At 48.4% G+C, this 18,751-nt stretch overlaps 1 protein-coding gene across 10 annotated transcripts in view; it reads right to left on the reverse strand.

Moving 5' to 3' along the window:
- CUX1 (cut like homeobox 1) overlaps positions 1–18,751 on the reverse strand; it is a 307,807-nt gene that overhangs the window by 60,178 nt on the left and 228,878 nt on the right. For 7 of the 10 annotated variants that reach the window (XM_067472043.1, XM_067472044.1, XM_067472045.1 and 4 more), the window contains 3 exons: positions 17,489–18,333; positions 16,506–16,671; positions 13,665–13,721 (listed from right to left, as the gene is read on the reverse strand). The exons of 2 other annotated variants lie outside the window; for them this stretch is intronic. In XM_067472043.1, coding sequence (XP_067328144.1) covers positions 13,665–13,721; positions 16,506–16,671; positions 17,489–18,333 — 1,068 coding nt within the window. The remainder of the gene's footprint in view (positions 1–13,664; positions 13,722–16,505; positions 16,672–17,488; positions 18,334–18,751) is intronic. One more of the 10 variants, XM_067472040.1, reaches the window with a different exon arrangement.

Consider the following 18,751-nt stretch of genomic DNA (forward strand, 5'->3'; position numbering starts at 1 on the left):
CACACGGAAGGAGCCTCCACCACACAGAAGGGGAGCCTCCACCACACGGAAGGAGCCTCCACCACATGGAAGGAGCCTCCACCACGCGAAAGGAGACTCCACCACACAGAAGGAACCTCGACCACACAGGAGACTTCACTACATGGAAGGAGCCTCTACCACGCAGAAGGAGCCTCCTGCACACAGAAGGAGCCTCTACCACGCAGAAGGAGCCTTCACCACATAGGAGACTTCACCACACGGAAGGAGGCTCCACCACACGGAAGGAGCCTCCACCACACAGAAGGGGAGCCTCCACCACATGGAAAGAGCCCCCAACACACGGAAGGAGCCTCCACCATGCGGAAGGAGCCTCCACCACACGGAAGGAGCCTCCACCACATAGAGGGAGACTCCACCACATGGAAGGAGCCTCTACCTCGCAGAAGGAGCCTCTACCACAAAGAAGGAGCCTCCATTACACAGAAGGAGCTGCCACCACACAGAAGCGGAGCCTCTAGCACACGGAAAGAGCCTCCAGCACATGGAAGGAGCCTCCTGCACATGGAAGGTGCCTCCACTACATGGAAGGAGCCTCCACCACACAGAAGGGGAACCTCCACTACACAGAAGGACAGATAGAGGAGGATTTCCCCCCAGTCGCCTTCTCCGGAGCGCAGTCTTTGGCACAATCTCTTGTGTATGTTTTGTTTCTAGGAAGCAAGAAAGACCTCTCCAAACACTGTCAACACACACTGCGGTAGGTGAAGTGACCGAGCCGCGCTGTTATAAATCAAATCTATTTAATAAAAATTAACAGGGTTGCTATTTTCAAAATAATTCACCCGGGAAGATGCTTCAACACGACCATAAAGGTCCTTCTCAATTCAAGCAGTTGGATTTCTTTGTCCCTTCACGGAAGATGCAAAGGAGATCTCCCCCTGCTCCTCGTTCCAAGGCAAAACGAGTGCTGCGCATCTAATTGCTTTTCCTTGCGTAGCCTCGGGTCGCTCTGCGGCGGCATACCAGGCCCAACAAAACGTTATTTTTGCACCGGGAAGAGTAAACCCACGGTGCTGTAAACGTGCCCTGATGCACCCATGCGAGGGACCGACTTGGCAGATCATCCATCTTGTTTGCGGTGGCGGACGGACGGAGTGAATTCCGCACGCGGCAAACAGATTCCTCCTCCTCTGATGCGTGTCCTTTAACCCGCAGCAAGGTCAAAACGGTGGTTAATAAAAAAAGGCACGGTCCAAATTCCACCTCCAAGCGCCTAATGCGGCACCAAAAGGAGGGGGAAGAGAGGAGAGAAAGGGAGGAAAGACACCGGGTGCAAAAGGGAGGGAGGAAATGGGATTTTCGTCTCAGCCAAGGCCTTTTCAACTCTGCAGTCCATGAATAATTTGGATCCTGGGGATTCAGAACCCAGAACTGAAAATGACATCTCCATCACTCTTTCAGCCTTTAGTTGTTTCAAGTTACAACTCCCGCAATCCCGTCCCATTGTGCAGAATACCCCGAAAGTCAAATGTTTCCCACCTTGGTCTCTAGAGGAGGCCGGGCAGGAGAAGAGAAAGGACGGCTGGGATTTCTAGTTTAAACGAAAATGTTGGATAATATGGAGTCTCCTACTGTTATCTGTTCGACATGGCACTACGCACCTAGAATACTAACAACAGGGACTCAAAGGGTTAAGGCAAAGCAATGCCTCAGGGCTAGAGTGGCCCAGCAGGAAGGGAAATCACCGAGGGATGGAGAGAGGACACTTCCACTTCTGGTCCTGCCTCTTTTCTCCCTCATTTTTCATGTAGAGAGAGTTGTGGCGCCCTCCTATATTTGAAGGGGAAATGCTGGAGGAAAAGGGGGTGGTCAGATAAGAGCATTGGATAAGACGGAATGTCGGATAAGCGAAGGTCGGATAAGCGAGACTCTTGTATTGGGAATGGAGAGAGAGTTGGGAAGCGCTCCTTTAACTGAAGTAGAAATGCTGGAGCAAAAGAAGGGCATCGGATAAGAGCGTCAGATAAGAGGGAATGTCGGATAAGTGAGACTCTTGTATTGGGAATGGAGAGAGAGTTGGGAAGCGCTCCTTTAACTGAAGTAGAAATGCTGGAGCAAAAGAAGGGCATCGGATAAGAGCGTCAAATAAGAGGGAATGTCTGATAAGTGAGACTATTGTATTGGGAATGGAGAGAGAGTTGGGGAGCGCTCCTTTAACTGAAGTAGAAATGCTGGAGCAAAAGAAGGGCATCGGATAAGAGCGTCAGATAAGAGGGAATGTCGGATAAGTGAGACTATTGTATTGGGAATGGAGAGAGAGTTGGGGAGCGCTCCTTTAACTGAAGTGGAAATGCTGGAGCAAAAGAAGGGCATCGGATAAGAGCGTCAGATAAGAGGGAATGTCGGATAAGCGAGACTCTATTGTATTGGGAATGGAGAGAGAGAGTTGGGGAGTGCTCCTTTCTAGAGGAAGGGGGCGTTGAGGGAATAAGAGGGAATGTTGGATAAGTGAAGGTGGGATAAGTGAGACTCTACTGTGTATATATTTGTATGTAAGGCGGAACAGGGACATTTTGTAAGTGTAACTCCGGCTCTCTCTCTCTCTTTACATTTACAAAATGTCCCTGTTCCTACTTACATACAAATTCAACTTAAGAACAGACCTACAGAACCTCTCTTGTTCATAACTTAGGTATGACGTGTATTCTCAAGACCAGGAGTCCTCAAACTAAGGGCAGAGGGCCGGATACGGCCCTCCAAAGTCATTTACCCGACCCTCGCTCAGGGTCAATTTAAGTCAACAATACTATCTCATCAACCAAAATCAGGTCCACACTTCCTACTGAAATACTAAAAAGTTTATATTTGTTAAAATTGTTCTTCATTTTAATTTTTGTATTGTTTTTAAGTGGTTTTTTTTTTTGCACTACAATAAAGATATGTGCAGTGTGCATAGGAATTCTTTCACGTTTCCCCCCCCCCCCCAAATTATGATCTGGGGGGGTGACTGTGACCTGGCCCTCTGTTTAAAAAGTTTGAGGACCCCTGCTCTATGGTATTGGGAATGGAGAGAGAGTTGGGGAGCGCTCCTTTCATTGAAGGGAAAATGCTGGAGGAAGGGGGCATTGGATAAGAGGAAATGTCAGATAAGCGAAGGTCGGATAAGTGAGACTCTACTGTGTATATATTTGTATGTAAGTCGGAACTGCGTATATATTTGTATGTAACGCCAGCTCTCTCTCTCTCTCTCTCTCTCTATATATAGAGCCTAGTTTTTCAGCCCTTTTTTTTAGGCTGAAAACGTCCTGTTTGACTTATACTCGAGTCAAGATTATTTATCTCTATTATTATTATTATTATTATTATTATTACATTTATAATTTTACTGTTTATTATTATTATTATTACATTTATAATTTTACTCTATTATTACATTTATTATTTTACTTTATTGTAGATATTATTACATTTATTATTTTACTCTATTGTTGTTGTTCATTCGTTCAGTTGTCTCCGACTCTTCGTGACCTCATGGACCATCCCACGCCAGAGCTCCCTGTCGGCCGTCACCACCCCCAGCTCCTTCAAGGTCAATCCAGTCACTTCAAGGATGCCATCCATCCATCTTGCCCTTGGTCGGCCCCTCTTCCTTTTACCTTCCATTTTCCCCAGGATAATTGTCTTCTCTAGGCTTTGCTGTCTCCTCATGATGTGGCCAAAGTACTTCAACTTTGTCTCTAGTATCCTTCTCTCCATTATTTTACTCTAATATTATTATTATTATTATTATTATTATTACATTTGTTATTTTACTCTCTTTATTATTATTGGAAGGATACGCAAGCACACTGACACTGAAAAAGGTTGGTATCATGGTTTAGTCAGAGTTGGACAGTTTTATCTTAAATTACACTTTTATGTAAATATTCAAAAACATTTAACCTACCAATGCCTCAATTAATGTCATAGTATTGGAATCTATTTTTATTTTGGAATTTACCAGTAGCTGCTACATTTCGCACCTTCAGCTTATACTCAATTCAATATGTTTTCCCAGTTTTTTTGGTAAAATTAGGCGCCTCGGCTTATATTCGGGTCGACTTATACTCGAGTATATACGGTATATACATATATATAGCTGGACTTACACTTACAAAATGTCCCTGTTCCGACTTACATACAAATTCAACTTAAGAACAAACCTACAGAACTTCTCTTGTTCATAACTTGGATACAACCTGTATTCTCATAGCGCTGGAGTGGACTGGGAAACATGCCGGCTGCGATTTGCCAGAGAAACGTCTTTGGCCGATCCGATCCACGACTTATAAATTCCAGCGCGCAGCCCTCACTCTGCAGCAATAATAATAACCCAAATTCCATTTAGTGTTCATTTGAGCAGTCAGGATAAAGTCATTTCTGATTATCTCCCCACTGTGTAAAAAAACAGCTTGAAGGTAGGAAGTCAGCACGCATTTCCACCAAAAAGTAATTATCGCGAGTGACATTTTTACTGCTGGCATGCCACAAGGCGAGCCGCGCGCTTGGAAGGACAGGCCGCTGAAGCAAAATGACAGGCCGCTCTGTGACATCCCCACAAAAAGCCCAGACATGATTTTCCTGGCGGTTGGCTTTGATGGACCGCTCCTCATTAAGTCCGGGGCCCGGGCTTCGGGTTCCTGCCGAACTCGTCAAAGGCAAAAAGTTGTGTATGAATTAACACCGGGAGGCGGGCAAGGACCCGATGGAGAGGGCAAGCAGCTGTTGCAGCCGCGGAGGGTTTCTGTGACTCCAAAACACAGGTGGCGAGGCTTTCTCAAGTGAGAGGGGCACAACGGATCCTGGGCCGACCTCCATCCGTGTCTTCGGGGATCTGGAGGCGTCTGGGGAGAGTCAAGCGCCGCAGCTGTGCCCTTCCATGCCTCTTCTCCCATGAAGAAACCTTTTGACCAGAAGAGGATCCCGCTTGGGACGACAGGGCCTTTGTGTGCAGCAAAGGGTTCTGGGGACGCATAGAACCAACCCCCTTCTTTCTGCCATGCAAGAAAAGCACAATCAAAGTCCTCCCAACAGATGGCCAACTTGGGAAGCAGATATATCAACGAAGGAAATGCATTTAGAGTAGCCATAATACCTGGCTACTCTAAATGCATCCAGAGAATAATAGAGTTGGAAGAAACCACATGGGCCATTGAGTCCAACCCTCTGCCATGCAGGAAAAGCACAAAATACCCCTGACAGATGGCCATCAATCCTCTGTTTCAAATATATATATATTTTAATCTAATCTATATACATTAAAATGTAATGTTCTGGGCTGTTGTAGTTGGAGGCTCCTTCTATGTGGTGGAGGCATCCCTCTATGTGGTGGAGTCTCCTTCTATGTGGTTGAGGCTCCTTCTATGTGTTGGAGTCCCCTTCTATGTATTGGAGTCTCCTTCTATGTGTTGGAGGCTCCTTCTATGTGGTGGAGCCTCCTTCTATGTGGTGGAGAATTCTTCTATGTGGTGGAGGCTCCTTCTGTGTCGTGAAGGATCCTTCTATGTGGTGGAGGCTCCTTCTATGTGGTGGAGGCTCCTTGTATGTGATGGAGGCTTCTTCTATGTGGTGGAGGCTCCTTCTATGTGGTAGAGGCATCCCTCTATGTGGTGGAGCCTCCTTCTATGTGGTGGAGGCTCCTTGTATGTGGTGGAGGCTCCTTGTATGTGATGGAGGCTTCTATGTGGTGAAGGCTCCTTCTATGTGGTGGAGGCCCTTCTATGTGGTGGAGGCTCCTTCCATGAGGTAGAGGCTCCTTCTATGTGGTGGAGGATCCTTCTATATGGTGGAGGCTCTTTCTGTGTGGTGGAGGCTCCTTCTTTGGAGGATTTTAAACAGAGGCTGCATGGCCATCTGTCGGGGGTGCTTTGAATGTGATTTTCCTGCTTCTTGGCAGAATGGGGTTGGACTGGATGGCCCACCAGGTCTCTTCCAATTCTAAGATTCCATGATTCAAAGTCTGGCACCTCTGGTGACTGTCCCTGAAGAAAGCTCTCTTGTAACAAGCTTTCCTACTGGCCCACCTTGTTTGTGTTGCCTCCTCCAATTGGCAAAAACTCCCCAAGGGCTCTTCTCGAGTCCCAAACTTCAGAACTAGAGGTGTGGAGATTGACATGGGGTCCAAGGCATGTTGTTGGGCCTCCCATCTCCCCTTGCGTTGGGTGCTTTGACTGGCGCGGATGCCTTGCTCCACGGATCCTTGTGTCCTGCTTCGAAACGGAGTATCATCCCTGTAACCGAGCCCAGTCTCCCAATAAAAGCGATTAAGAGATATTATTTTACGCATCTTCCTGCTTCCTTTAATTTGTGTACGTTGCAAAAAAAAAGAGAACACTGTTGAGAGAAGGGACTTAAATGTAGGACAGTCAGTGGAAAGCAATTTATCATCTTCCCGCTTCGGTGGGCGCGCTATCAGCCAACTCATTTCCCGCATTCCTCGTGCAATCAGCCTATTATTTGCATATTAATCAGGCAGCGGACCGTGAAGGCGGCGCATCCCGGCCAAATGCTGCACTCCTCTCTCCGGAGGAAGACTCGGTAATTATCATACATCAGTGTTATGATGTGGTAATTGATTATAACATCTTCCGGCCGCCCCCGGGGAGTCTCACTGCTCACCAGCCCTGGGCCCAAACCTCCGCACAGATTCTCCCACCGAAGGAGCCACGGCTCCCGACGGGGGTGCACCCCACTTGCTCCTTTTTCCCTGCCCCACATGGAGAAGAGAAGGACCTGCCAACCGTTCTTAGCGCCTTCCTGTATGAATGTATCTCATCCTCTTTGGGAAATATTCAACTTCTCTTGTGGCAGGGAGTTCCACATCTCAACTATGCGCTCTGTGAACTGAACCTTGCTTCTACCCCTTAGTTTTGGCCAGACAGAAGCCCACCTTAGGCCTATGGGTGTCCTTTGTTTGGTTTTTATGGCTGGTGTTCCCTTTCACCATCGTCGACAGCTCCCCCCTCGATACTCACAGTGTCATTGACATTGCCTTACTGTGCTGCAGAACTTCCCCTTTCCTTAAATTTCCTGTCTTTTTTCTTAAGTTTCCTCCCTCTTTCCTCAAGCTTTCTCCCTTTCCTCAAGCTTCCCTCTCTTTCAAACTTCCCCCCTTTCCTCAAGCTTCCCCTCTCCTCAAGCTTCCTCCCTTTCTTCAAACTTTCGGCTTTCAAACTTCCTCCCTCTTTCCTGAAACATCCCCTTTCCTCCCTCTTTCCTCAAGCTTGAGGAAAGGGAAAAACCTTTCCTCAAGCTTCCCCCTTTCCTCAAACTTCCTTCCTCTTTCCTCAAACTTCCCTTCTTTCCTCGAAAAACCCTTCCTCATGCTTCCTCCCTTTCTTCAAACTTCCGCCCTTCAAACTTCCTTCCTCTTTCCTCAAACATCCCCTTTTCTCAAGCTTCCCCCTTTCTTCAAGCTTCCTCCCTCTTTCCTCAAGCTTGAGTAAAGGGAAAAACCTTTCCTCAAGCTTCCCCCTTTCCTCAAACTTCCTTCCTCTTTCCTCAAACTTCCCTTCTTTCCTCGAGCTTCCTCTTTCCTCAAACATACTCCTTCTTTCCCCTCTTTCAAACTTCCCTCCTTTCCTCAAGCTTCCTCCCTTTCTTCAAACTTCCACCTTTCAAACTTTCTCCCTTTTCTCTCAAACTTCCCTTCTTTCCTCAAGCTTCCCCCATTCTTCAAGCTTCCTTCCTCTTTCCTCAAGCTTGAGGAAAGGGAAAAATCTTTCCTCAATCTTCCCCCTTTCCTCATACTTTCTCCTTCTTTCCCCTCTTTCAAACTTCCCCCCTTTCCTCGATCTTTCTCCCTTTCTTCAAACTTCCTCCCTCTTTCCTGAAACATCCCCTTTCCTCAAGCTTCCCCCTTTCTTCAAGATTCCTCCCTCTTTCGTCAAACTTCCCTTCTTTCCTCAAGCTTCCTCTTTCGTCAAACTTCCTCCTTCTTTCCCCTCTTTCAAACTTCCCACCTTTCCTCAAGCTTCCTCCCTTTCTTCAAACTACCGCCTTTCAAACTTCCTCCCTCTTTCCTGAAACATCCCCTTTCCTCAAGCTTCCCCCTTTCTTCAAGCTTCCTCCCTTTTTCCTCAAGCTTGAGGAAAGAGAAAAAGCTTTCCTCAAGCTTCCCCCTTTCCTCAAACTTCCTCCTTCTTTCCCCTTTCAAACTTCCCCCCTTTCCTCAAACTTCCAGCTTTCAAACTTCCTCCCTCTTTCCTCAAATATTCCCTTTCCTCAAGCTTCCCCCTTTCTTCAAGCTTCCTCCCTCTTTCCTCAAACTTCCCTTCTTTCCTCGAGCTTCCTCTTTCCTCAAACTTCCTCCTTCTTTCCCCTCTTTCAAACTTCCCCCCTTTCCTCAAGCTTCCTCCCTTTCTTCAAACTTGTGCCTTTCAAACTTTCTCCCTTTTCTCTCAAACTTCCCTTCTTTCCTCAAGCTTCCTCCTTTCCTCGAACTTTCCCCTTCTTTCCTCAAGTTCAGAATGTGTTTATGGACACTGTTCACAGGTCCGAAATCCTCAAACAGGACACTGATACATCTCCTGGTCACTTCCGTTGCGAATAACCCATGTATGCAGTCAAGGAGACGAGTAGTCACCAACATTGATCTTCTTTGAGCCTCTCCAAAAACTCTCAACGCATCCCAGGACAGCAAACCCCACAGTTTGCCATCACCCTGCGGGAAGATGCCTCTTATGCCTCTTTCTTTTGTGAAAACGTGGAAGTCACTGATCTTTCATATACGCCTTACCCACACAGCCTAAAGCTAATTTTATACACAGTATTTCCAATGTTCTTGTGCATGAAACAATGCTTGTAGACACTGAACCACCAGAAAGCAAAAAATGTGTATAAATGCTTCTAGAACATGGCCATACAACCCGAAACACCTACAACAACGCAGCGATTCCGGCCATGAAAGCCTTCAACAATACACTGTGTATACAATTCACTCGAGGCTGTTTGTATAAGGTGTAAACGGTAGGGGTGTGAGAAACAGAACCAAATTCGTTCTGTTTTTGTAAAGATTCTGAAAACAGAATCGTCCTGTTTTCGGGAAGATTCTTCCTGAAACACAAATGAATTACGAATCCGAACAGCCCGCCTCCGAACCTCCTGGAATCTTCCCGAAACACAAATGAATTATGAATCAAAAAGACCCGCCTCTGAATGTCCTGGAATCTTCCTGAATAGTCTTCCCAAAACACAAACAAATTACGAATCAAAAAGACCTGCCTCCGAATCTCCCGGAATCTTTCCAAAACACAAACGAATTCTGAATCTGAACGGCCTGCCTCCGAATCTTCTGGAATTTCCTGAATATTCTTTCCGAAACACAAACGAATTATGAATCCAAACCGCCCGCCTCCGAATCTCCCGGAATCTTCCCAAAACACAAACGAATTACGAATCAAAAAGACCCGCCTCTGAATGTCCTGGAAACTTCCTGAATAGTCTTCCCGAAACACAAACAAATTACGAATCTGAACGGCCCACCTCTGAATCTCCAGGAATCTTCCCGAATATTCTTCCTGAAACACAACTGAATTACGAATTAAAAAGACCCGTCTCTGAATCTCCCAGAATCTTTCCAAAACACAAACAAATTATTAATCTGAACGGCCTGCCTCCGAATCTCCTGGAATCTTCCTGAATATTCTTTCCGAAACACAAACAAATTAAGAATCCAAATGGCCCGCCTCCGAATTTCCTGGAACCTTCCCAAAGATTTCTCCCGAAACACAAACGAATTATGAATCCAAACGGTCCGCCTCCGAATCTCCCAGAATCTTCCTGAAACACAAACAAATTATGAATCAAAAAGACCCGCCTCCGAATGTCCTGGAATCTTCCTGAATAGTCTTCCCGAAACACAAACAAATTACGAATCTGAACGGCCCACCTCCAAATCTCTAGGAATCTTCCCGAATATTCTTCCCGAAACACAAACGAATTACGAATCAAAAAGACCTGCCTCCGAATCTCCCAAAATCTTCCCAAAACACAAACAAATTATGAATCTGAACGGCCTGCCTCTGAATCTCCTGGAATCTTCCTGAATATTCTTTCCGAAACACAAACGAATTACGAATCTGAACGGCCTGCCTCCGAATCTCCTGAAAGCTTCCCAAAGATTTCTCCCGAAACACAAACGATTACGAATCCAAAAGGTCCGCCTCCGCATCTCCTGGAATCTTCCTGAAAACATAATGGAGGGGCACCCGAAATCCAAAACGAAAACAGAATGAATTTGCACACCCATAGGGAAGATGCGTGAAATTTTGTGTCGAGACCCAGATCGCATCTCCAAGATCCCTTGCTACGCAATGCAAATAGAGACATTCCAAACTCGGAAATCCCAAACGCATTTCAGATAGGGGACGCTCAACCTACATAGCCTCCAAATATATTTTCCATGCCTGACGGGGAAGGTGCTCCAGTCATAAAAAAGCTGTCAAATCAAACCATAAACACGGCAGCCGCTGAGGAGCGTAATTGCAAAGTTTCTGTACAAAATGCCATTTTAGCTGCTTTACGTAGGCCCCGGCTGACAAGCTAATTCTCGTCCCTTCTACAAAAGGGCAAGTGGAACATCTGCCGGTTGGAATTGGCGCTATTTTTAGGGTCTAGGTGCCAAACGAGGCGGCAGAGAGAAAGGGGGAAAGACTCCGGTATGGAACAAAAGGACACATGAAATGCATTTGCGTAAGAGAAAGAGGCGGACAGAGGCAGAGGGGGAGGAGAGAAGGACCTGCCAACCATTCTTAGCCCCTTCCCCTATGAATGTATCTCATCCTCTTTGGGAGACATTCAACTTCTCTTGTGGCAGGGAGTTCCACAGCTAAACTGTGTGATCTGTGAAGTGAACCTTGCTTCTGTCCCTTAGTTTTGGCTAGGCAGAAGCCCACCTTCTCTCCCTCTTTCCTCAAGCTTCCCCCTCTTTCAAACTTCCTCTCTTTTTCCTCAAACAAACTTCCCCTTTCCTCAAGCTTCCCGCTTTCTCCAAGCTTCCTCCCTCTTTCCTCAAGCTTGAGGAAGGGGAAAAAACCTTTTCTCAAGCTTCCCACTCTTTCAAAGTTCCTCCCCTTTCCTCAAAGTTTGCTCTTTCCTCAAACTTCCCCCTTCTTTCCCCTCTTTTAAGATTCCTCCCTTTCCTGAAACTTTCTCCATTTCCTCAAGCTTCCTTTCTTCAAATCTCCCCCTTTCAAACTTCTTTCCTCTTTCCTCAAACTTCTCTTTCCTCAAGCTTCCCCCTTTCCTCAAATGTAACCCCCTTTCCTCAAGCTTCCTCTCTGTTCTTAAGCTTTCCCCTTTCCTCAAACTTCCTTCCTCTTTCCTCAAGCTTCCCTTCTTTCCTCTAGCTTCCTCCCTTTCCTCACGTTTCCCCTTTCTGCAAACTTCCCCCTTCTTTCCTCAAGCTTCCCCCTTTCAAGCTTCCTCCCTCTTTCCTCAAACTTCCCTTCTTTCCTTGAGCTTCCCCACTTTCCTCGAGCTTCCCCCTTTCCTCAAACTTCCTCCCTCGTTCCTCAAAATTCTCTTTCCTCAAACTTCTCTTTCCTCAAGCTTCCCCCTTTCCTCAAATGTAACCCCCTTTCCTCAAGCTTCCTCTGTTCTTAAGCTTCCCCCTTTCCTCAAATTTCCTTCCTCTTTCCTCAAGCTTCTCTTCTTTCCTTGAGCTTCCTCACTTTCCTTACACTTCCCCCTTCTTTCCTCAAGCTTCCCCCTTTCAAGCTTCCTCCCTCTTTCCTCAAACTTCCCTTCTTTCCTTGAGCTTCCCCCTTTCCTCAAACTTCACCCCTCTTTCCTCAAACTTCCCCCTTTCAAGTTTCCTCCCTCTTTCCTCAAACTTTCCCTTTCCTCAAGCTTCCCCCTTTCATCAAGCTTCCTCCTTCATTCCTTAAGAATGTGATTTTTATGCTTCTTGGTAGAATGGGGTTGGACTAGATGGCCCATGAGGTCTCTTCCAACTCTAAGATTCCTCCTTCTTTCCTTAAACCTCCTCCCTCTTTCATGGAGCCTTCTCGTGTTCCAAGATAATCCATCATGCATGTATATGCCAATTCGGACATTCTCTCTCCCTCCCCCCAACATTCAAAACACTTCCAATCCCAAGCATTTTGCATCAGGAACATTCACCTTGGAGGAATACATGTCACTCCCCAGGGCCAACTATCGTATTTTCCGGCATACAAGGCGACTGGGGGTATAAGACGACCCCCCAACTTTTAAACATAAAATACAGAGTTAGGGATATATTTGGCATTTAAGACTATTCCTTTTCCAAAACTATGCCCCACTGCTCTCCACCTCCTCCGTCCTCTTCCAAGGCCACTGGGCTTGCCTAGGCCCAAGGAAGCGCCTCCAGACGCAGACTCCCAGTAGTGGTGGGCGGTTGCATGCCTTGTATGGGCTCCCAGAGGCATTCTGGGAGCAGTAGTTCCCTGACTCCTACTGCTCCCAGAATGTTCTGGGAGCACATCCAAGGCACGCCATCGCCCAGCGCTGCTGGGAGTCGTCTTCCAGAGGCCAAAGGAAGCGTCCCCGGATGACTCCCAGTAGCACTGGGCGGTGGCATGTCTTGGATGTGCTCCCCTCTAGAGGCATTCTGGGAGCAGCAGTTCCCCGACTCCTACTACTCCCGGGATACCTCTGGGAGTACATCCAAGGCACGCCATTGCCCAGCAATGATGAGTCGTCTTCCAGAGGCACAAGGAAGCACCTCCGGACGCAGACTCCCAGCAGCGCTGGGCGGCGGCGTGCCTTGGATGTGCTTCCAGAGGCATTCTGGGAGCAGTAGTTCCCTGACTCCTACGGCTCCCAGAATGCCTCTGGGAGCACATCCACTGCCCAGCACTGCTGGGTGTCATCTTCCAGAGGCCCAAGGAAGTGTCTCCGGATGACTCCCAGTAGCACTCGGCGGCGGCGTGTCTTGGATGTGCTCCCAGAGGCATTCTGGGAGCAGTAGTTCCCTGACTCCTACGGCTCCCAGAATGCCTCTGGGAGCACATCCAAGGCACGCCATCACCCAGCGCTACTGGGAGTTTGTGTCCGGAGGCGCTTCCTTGGGACTAGGCAAGCCCAGTGACCTTGGAGGAGGTAAGCGACCTTGGAGGAGGTACTAGATTACCCACGACTATTAATAAGATTTTCCAGGCTTAAAAGGTTGTCTAGTACGCCGGAAAATACAGTAATTTGTGGTTGGTGTACTACTAAGAGGTGCCTGACACAAACACCGTTCTGTCATGTTCAGGCGCCTCTGATCCTGCCTTGATGCTTGACTCTGAAGATTATGGGATGGAATGGAATGAACCTATTCCAAAAGGATGGACCTGGGAATTTTAATTTTAATTATTACATTTGGCCCTGCCATTGTTTTTAACTGCGTCATTGTATGTTGTTAATGTCATTGCTTTGTTTTTGAGTTATTTTGCTGTTATTGTTGTTATTGTTTTTACTATAGTATTTGGGCTACGCCCCTTGTAAGCTGCACCGAGTCCTTCGGGAGATGGTAGCGGGGTACAAATAAAGTATTATTATTATGATGATTATTGTTAAAACGGGAGGAGGAGGAAAGCCCTGCCCTCCCCAAGAAGCAAGCAGAGAAGGCCATGCAAAACCAGGCAAAGCGGAGCGACCCCAAAGCGACGGATGATTACCTGAGCTGGCGCATCCCTGCGGAAGGGCATCCTGCAGCGAAGCCACCGAGGGAAGGGCTGGAGGAAGAAAAGCAGGCCGTGAGCAGGAGGAGAGGGAGCAGCAGAGGAGCACAGCAAAGCAAGGAAGGGCCCAGCCCAGGAGACCGGCCCAGCACCCTCCCCCCTTTGTCCCATCAACCCCTATTGACTCACATCTAATGCTCACTTTGGGTCAAATGATCTCCCCAACATTAGTGTGTGCTTTACGCTCTTTGAGGGACATCATGCCTCATTTAATGTCATGCGATCCTGGGATTTGTAGTTTTGTGCAATATGAGCAATATTTGTTCTTGTCGAAGTACATCCCCCTATGATTCTAGAGCGGGGGTCCTCAAACTAAGGCCCAGGGGCCAAATACAGCCCTCCAATTCATTCACCCGGCCCTCGCTCAGGGTCAACCTAAGTCTGAAATGACTTGAAAGCACACAACAACTACTATCGTATCTCATCAGCCAAAATCAGACCCACACTTCTCATTGAAATACTAATAAGTTTATATTTGTTAAAATTGTTCTTTACTTTAATTATTATTAGTATTATTTTTAAGTGTTTTTTGCACTACAAATAAGATATGTGCACTCTGCAGAGGAATTCATTCATGTTCTTTTCAAATTATAATCCGGCCTTCAACAGTCTGAGGGACGGTGATCTGGCCTTCTGTTTAAAAAGTTTGTGGACCCCTGTTCTATAGCGCAATTAAACTGGATTCATTCTGCTGCATAGGAAAGGTAAACGTTTCCCCTGACTTAAGTCTAGTCGTGTCTGGCTCTGGTGTGTGGTGCTGATCTCAATTCCTAAGCTAGAGAGCCGGTGTTGTCCACAGACACCACCTAGGTCATAGAATCATAGAATCCTAGAGTTGGAAGAGACCTCATGGGCCATCCAGTCCAACCCCATTCTGCCAAGAAGCAGGAAAATTGCATTCAAAGCACCCTCAACAGATGGCCATCCAGCCTCTGTTTCAAAGCCTCCAAAGAAGGAGCCTCCACCACACTCTGGGGCAGAGAGTTCCACTGCTGAACATAGAATTCCGTGGCGCAGTGGGATAAAGCACTGTGCTGGCAGGACTGAAGACCGACAGGTCGCAGGTTCGAATCCGGGGAGAGGCGGATGAGCTCCCTCTATTAGCTCCAGCTCCTCATGCGGGGACATGAGAGAAGCCTCTCACAAGGATGATAAAACATCAAAAATCATCCAGGCGTCCCCTGGGCAACGTCCTTGCAGATGGCCAATTCTCTCACAACAGGAGCAGTTGCTCCTGACACGACAAGAAAAAAAAATAGAATCCTAGAGTTGGAAGAGACCTCATGGGCCATCCAGTCCAACCCCATTCTGCCAAGAAGAAGGAAAACTGCATTCAAAGCACCCCTGACAGATGGCCATCCAGCCTGTTTACAAGCCTCCAAAGAAGGAGCCTCCACCACACTCTGGGGCAGAGAGTTCCACTGCTGAACATAGAATCCCAGAGTAGGAAGAGACCTCATGGGCCATCCAATCCAACCCCATTCTGCCAAGAAGCAGGAAAATTGCATTCAAAGCACCCCCGGCAGATGGCCATCCAGCCTCTGTTTACAAGCCTCCAAAGAAGGAGCCTTCACCACACTCCAGGGTAGAGAGTTCCACTGCTGAACAGCTCTATCTCACAGTCAGGAAGTTCTTCCTCATGTTCAGGTGGAATCTCCTCTCTTGTAGTTTGAAGCCATTGCTCCATTGTGTCCTAGTCTCCAGGGCAGCAGAAAACAAGCTTGCTCCCTCCTCCCTGTGACTTTCTCTCACATATTTATACATGGCTATCGTGTCTCCTCTCAGCCTTCTCGTCTTCAGGCTAAACATGCCCAGCTCCTTAAGCCGCTCCTCATAGGGCTCATAGCATGGAGCGCTGTTGCCTTCCCACAAAAGCTGTACCTATTGATCTACTCACATATTGCATGTTTTTGTACTACTAAGTTGGCAGGAACGGGGTCTAACAGTGGGCGCTCACCCTGCTCCCCAGATTTGAACCTCCAACCTTTCAGTCAGCAAGTTCAGCAGCTCAGATAAAAAGAGTCTCACAAGACCAGAGATAAAACTCCATGCAAAGGTTAAAAACATGAATATAAATCCAAGGAGCAGGGTAAACTCATGAGCTTGAAAAATCCAAAGATGAGGAATAAAACATCTACTTAAGCGATCCAAGAATCAAAGAACAACACATTAGCTTGAGTTCAAGGTAAAATCCCCAAGACTTAAAGCAAAACTTGATCAGGACATGACTTGAAGCGAGAACCAAGGCAAAAGATGTGTGCTCTAATTGCAAAGTTGCTTGATCTAAAACACTGAAAACATTTCCCCCCCTTTATAAGGACATCAATGCATGAAAGCATTCCTTCAGCTGCTTTTTCCCATCTGGAATTCTTCCTACGGAGAAGCAGTCTCGCCTCTCTATGTAATCTCTCTTGTAGTCTGTCATTCTGCAAAACAGTTTCGTTTTCAGTCAGAGTCCTCCGTTAGTCCAACTGGGAAATTGCCTTCCTGTTCCAACATCCCCTCTGTCTGAACAGGCCCTGCACCCCCAGACTCCTCATCAACATTCTCAGATGGCTGCACTATACCAAACCCCTCCACATCTTCAACTTGCTGAGCTACAACAGTGGTATCCATCCTCGCTGACTCCCACAAGGGAACGTTTCCCTTCCATGGTGCCACCCACGAGAAGGCCTCGAGATTGATTGTGGCCGAAGCTGAGGAGAGGGCAACCCAAGGACCCGGAAAGAGCTTCCGCGAATGCAGACCAACGGCCACCCACGACAGTGGTGCCCTTACCTTGTCCGAGGGGCTGCCCTTGAGAAGGCAGGACTCCCTGCCCCAGTTCGCCGTTGAGCCAGAGCTGCATGCGGATGAAGGGCTCGCGGCCTTTCTGGGTCAGCTTGCTCCAGGGTTTCGGCCGGGACAGCATGTCGCTGACACTTCCCTGGGAGAGGCCCAGCACCTGAAGGGAGGGAGGGAGGGAGGGAAGGAAAGAGCCAGGGACAGGTAAAGTCAGGTCTTCAAGCCACGCCCAGCCCTTCTCCAGGGGGATTCCATACACAACGGCATCTACACTTGGGAACATAAGTGGATCGGAAGCCATATCATATGTTCAAGTGAACCCCTCTGCTCATTCCTAGAAAAGAACCTCATGTTCTGGTTCTCAACATCTGTGGGTCCCCAGGTGTTTTGGACTACAACTCCCAGAAATCCCAGCTAGTTTACTAGCTGTTAGGTTTCTGGGAGCTGAAGGCCAAAACATCTGGGGACCCACAGATGTTGAGAACCACTGACTTAAAGATAATGTGGTTTCCAGGCTGTGCAGCTGTGTTCTAGAAGCACTGGAACCTCTGGAGATGCCAACCACAGAAGAAGATGAAACGTCAAGAGAAAATGCTGCTAGGACAGTGGTTCTCAACCTGGGGTCCCCAGATGTTTTCGGCCTACAACTCCCAGAAATCCTAACAGCTGGTAAACTGGCTGGGATTTCTGGGAGTTGTAGGCCAAAAACATCTGGGGACCCCAGGTTGAGAACCACTGTGCTAGGACAAGGCTGTACAGCTACTCCACACCCCAGTGATTCCAGCCCTGAAAGCCTTGTGGCATCTTCGACATGGTTTGTTTTGTTTTGTGTTGCTGGTGCCCCTGAGTCTTTTCTCAACATTCTTGAGCCTTTTAGGGATAGTAAAGACCTTGGCTTTGGGAAGGAGAGAGCAACGGGATGCCTCCGCCCACAACCCTCTTTCCCCAACCACTACCGTTCCCGGCGGGATGCGTACCTTTTCTCCAAATATCCTTTGGCAGATGCCGTTCTTGGCTAGCTTCTCTTTGATCTGACGGGTGAGCTCTATGGTGTCCACCTCCTGGTACATGTAGACCTCGTACTGTTCCGGCGTCAGTGGCGGGACGGAGGGTTTCGATGGCTTCGACAAGGGAACGATGGGGGAGGAAGGGAGGGGGCTGTTCTGCGGGGTCTCGCTGCGGCTGGCCCCCGTCACGCTCAGCTCGGAGCCCTGCGAGTAGGGCGACTCAGCGTTGGGCCACTCCTTCCAGTACTCCGAGGAGGCGGAGGAGGAGGAGGGCCCTTGGAGCGGCTGCCCGCGCTTCTCCTTCCCGCCAGGGGCCTCCTCTGCCTTGGGCGCCTCCTCCGGGGCTGGCGGCGCGGCCCTCCGCTCCGGCTGCACCGTGCTCCACCAGTGGTCCTTCCAGACCCCGCTGCGTCCTAGTTCGTTCTTAACGTGCCGCAGCACGCTTTGCGTAGAGGCGTCCGAGACCCCGTGGAGCAGCTCCAGCGCAGGGCTCTCGGGGGCCTCCTTCTTGAGGGTCTGCAGCGAGCAGAGGCTGGACTCTGCCGAGGAGGAGGATGAGGATGAGTGCTTCTTCAAGGACATGGGCAAAGGGGAGTAGCCGGAGACCGAAGAGAGGCCCGCCGGGGTGGGGACCAGCTTGGGGGACAGGAGGGACATCTCGGCCTGGGAGAGCACCGATGGGGCGGCCTTCAAAGCGGGCTCCAGGGCGGCCTGCTGGGCCTCCATCTCTCGCCGGGCCTGCTGCAGGATGGAGCGGATGGCGTCGTCGGATCCGCCGCCGCCGCTGCAAAGGGAAGGTGGCTGCGGAGGCTCCGCTGCAGAGAGAAGGGAAACGGTGGTCGAATCAGATGCGCTGGATGGCACAACACACCTCTCGAGGCAGACCTCCTTGCAACCCTTGCTCCCCCATCCCCTCAGAAGCAAGAACATGCCATTTCCTGGGAAAGAGTGCAAGTGACATATATATAACAAAGCCATTGCCCCTTGCATGGCATTATGTAACACTACGATTTTTGTTCCTGGGTTGTCAGTGTTATTTCCTAATGGTTTCTATCATCAAAACCCGGGAAAAGTTTATTAAACTGCACAAACTTTGTGGGAGGGAGGGACACCATCCTGCTATTGCACATTTTGCCCTATTTTTTTTCAATGAATACCTCTTCATGGAGTTTCAACCAACTCAACATCGTCTGTGGCAGCCACAAAAAATGAAGTTCCTGGAGTAGAACGGCT

This window comes from Anolis sagrei, chromosome 11 (genome assembly GCF_037176765.1).
Source record: "Anolis sagrei isolate rAnoSag1 chromosome 11, rAnoSag1.mat, whole genome shotgun sequence".
In the NCBI taxonomy this organism is placed as follows: domain Eukaryota; kingdom Metazoa; phylum Chordata; class Lepidosauria; order Squamata; family Dactyloidae; genus Anolis; species Anolis sagrei.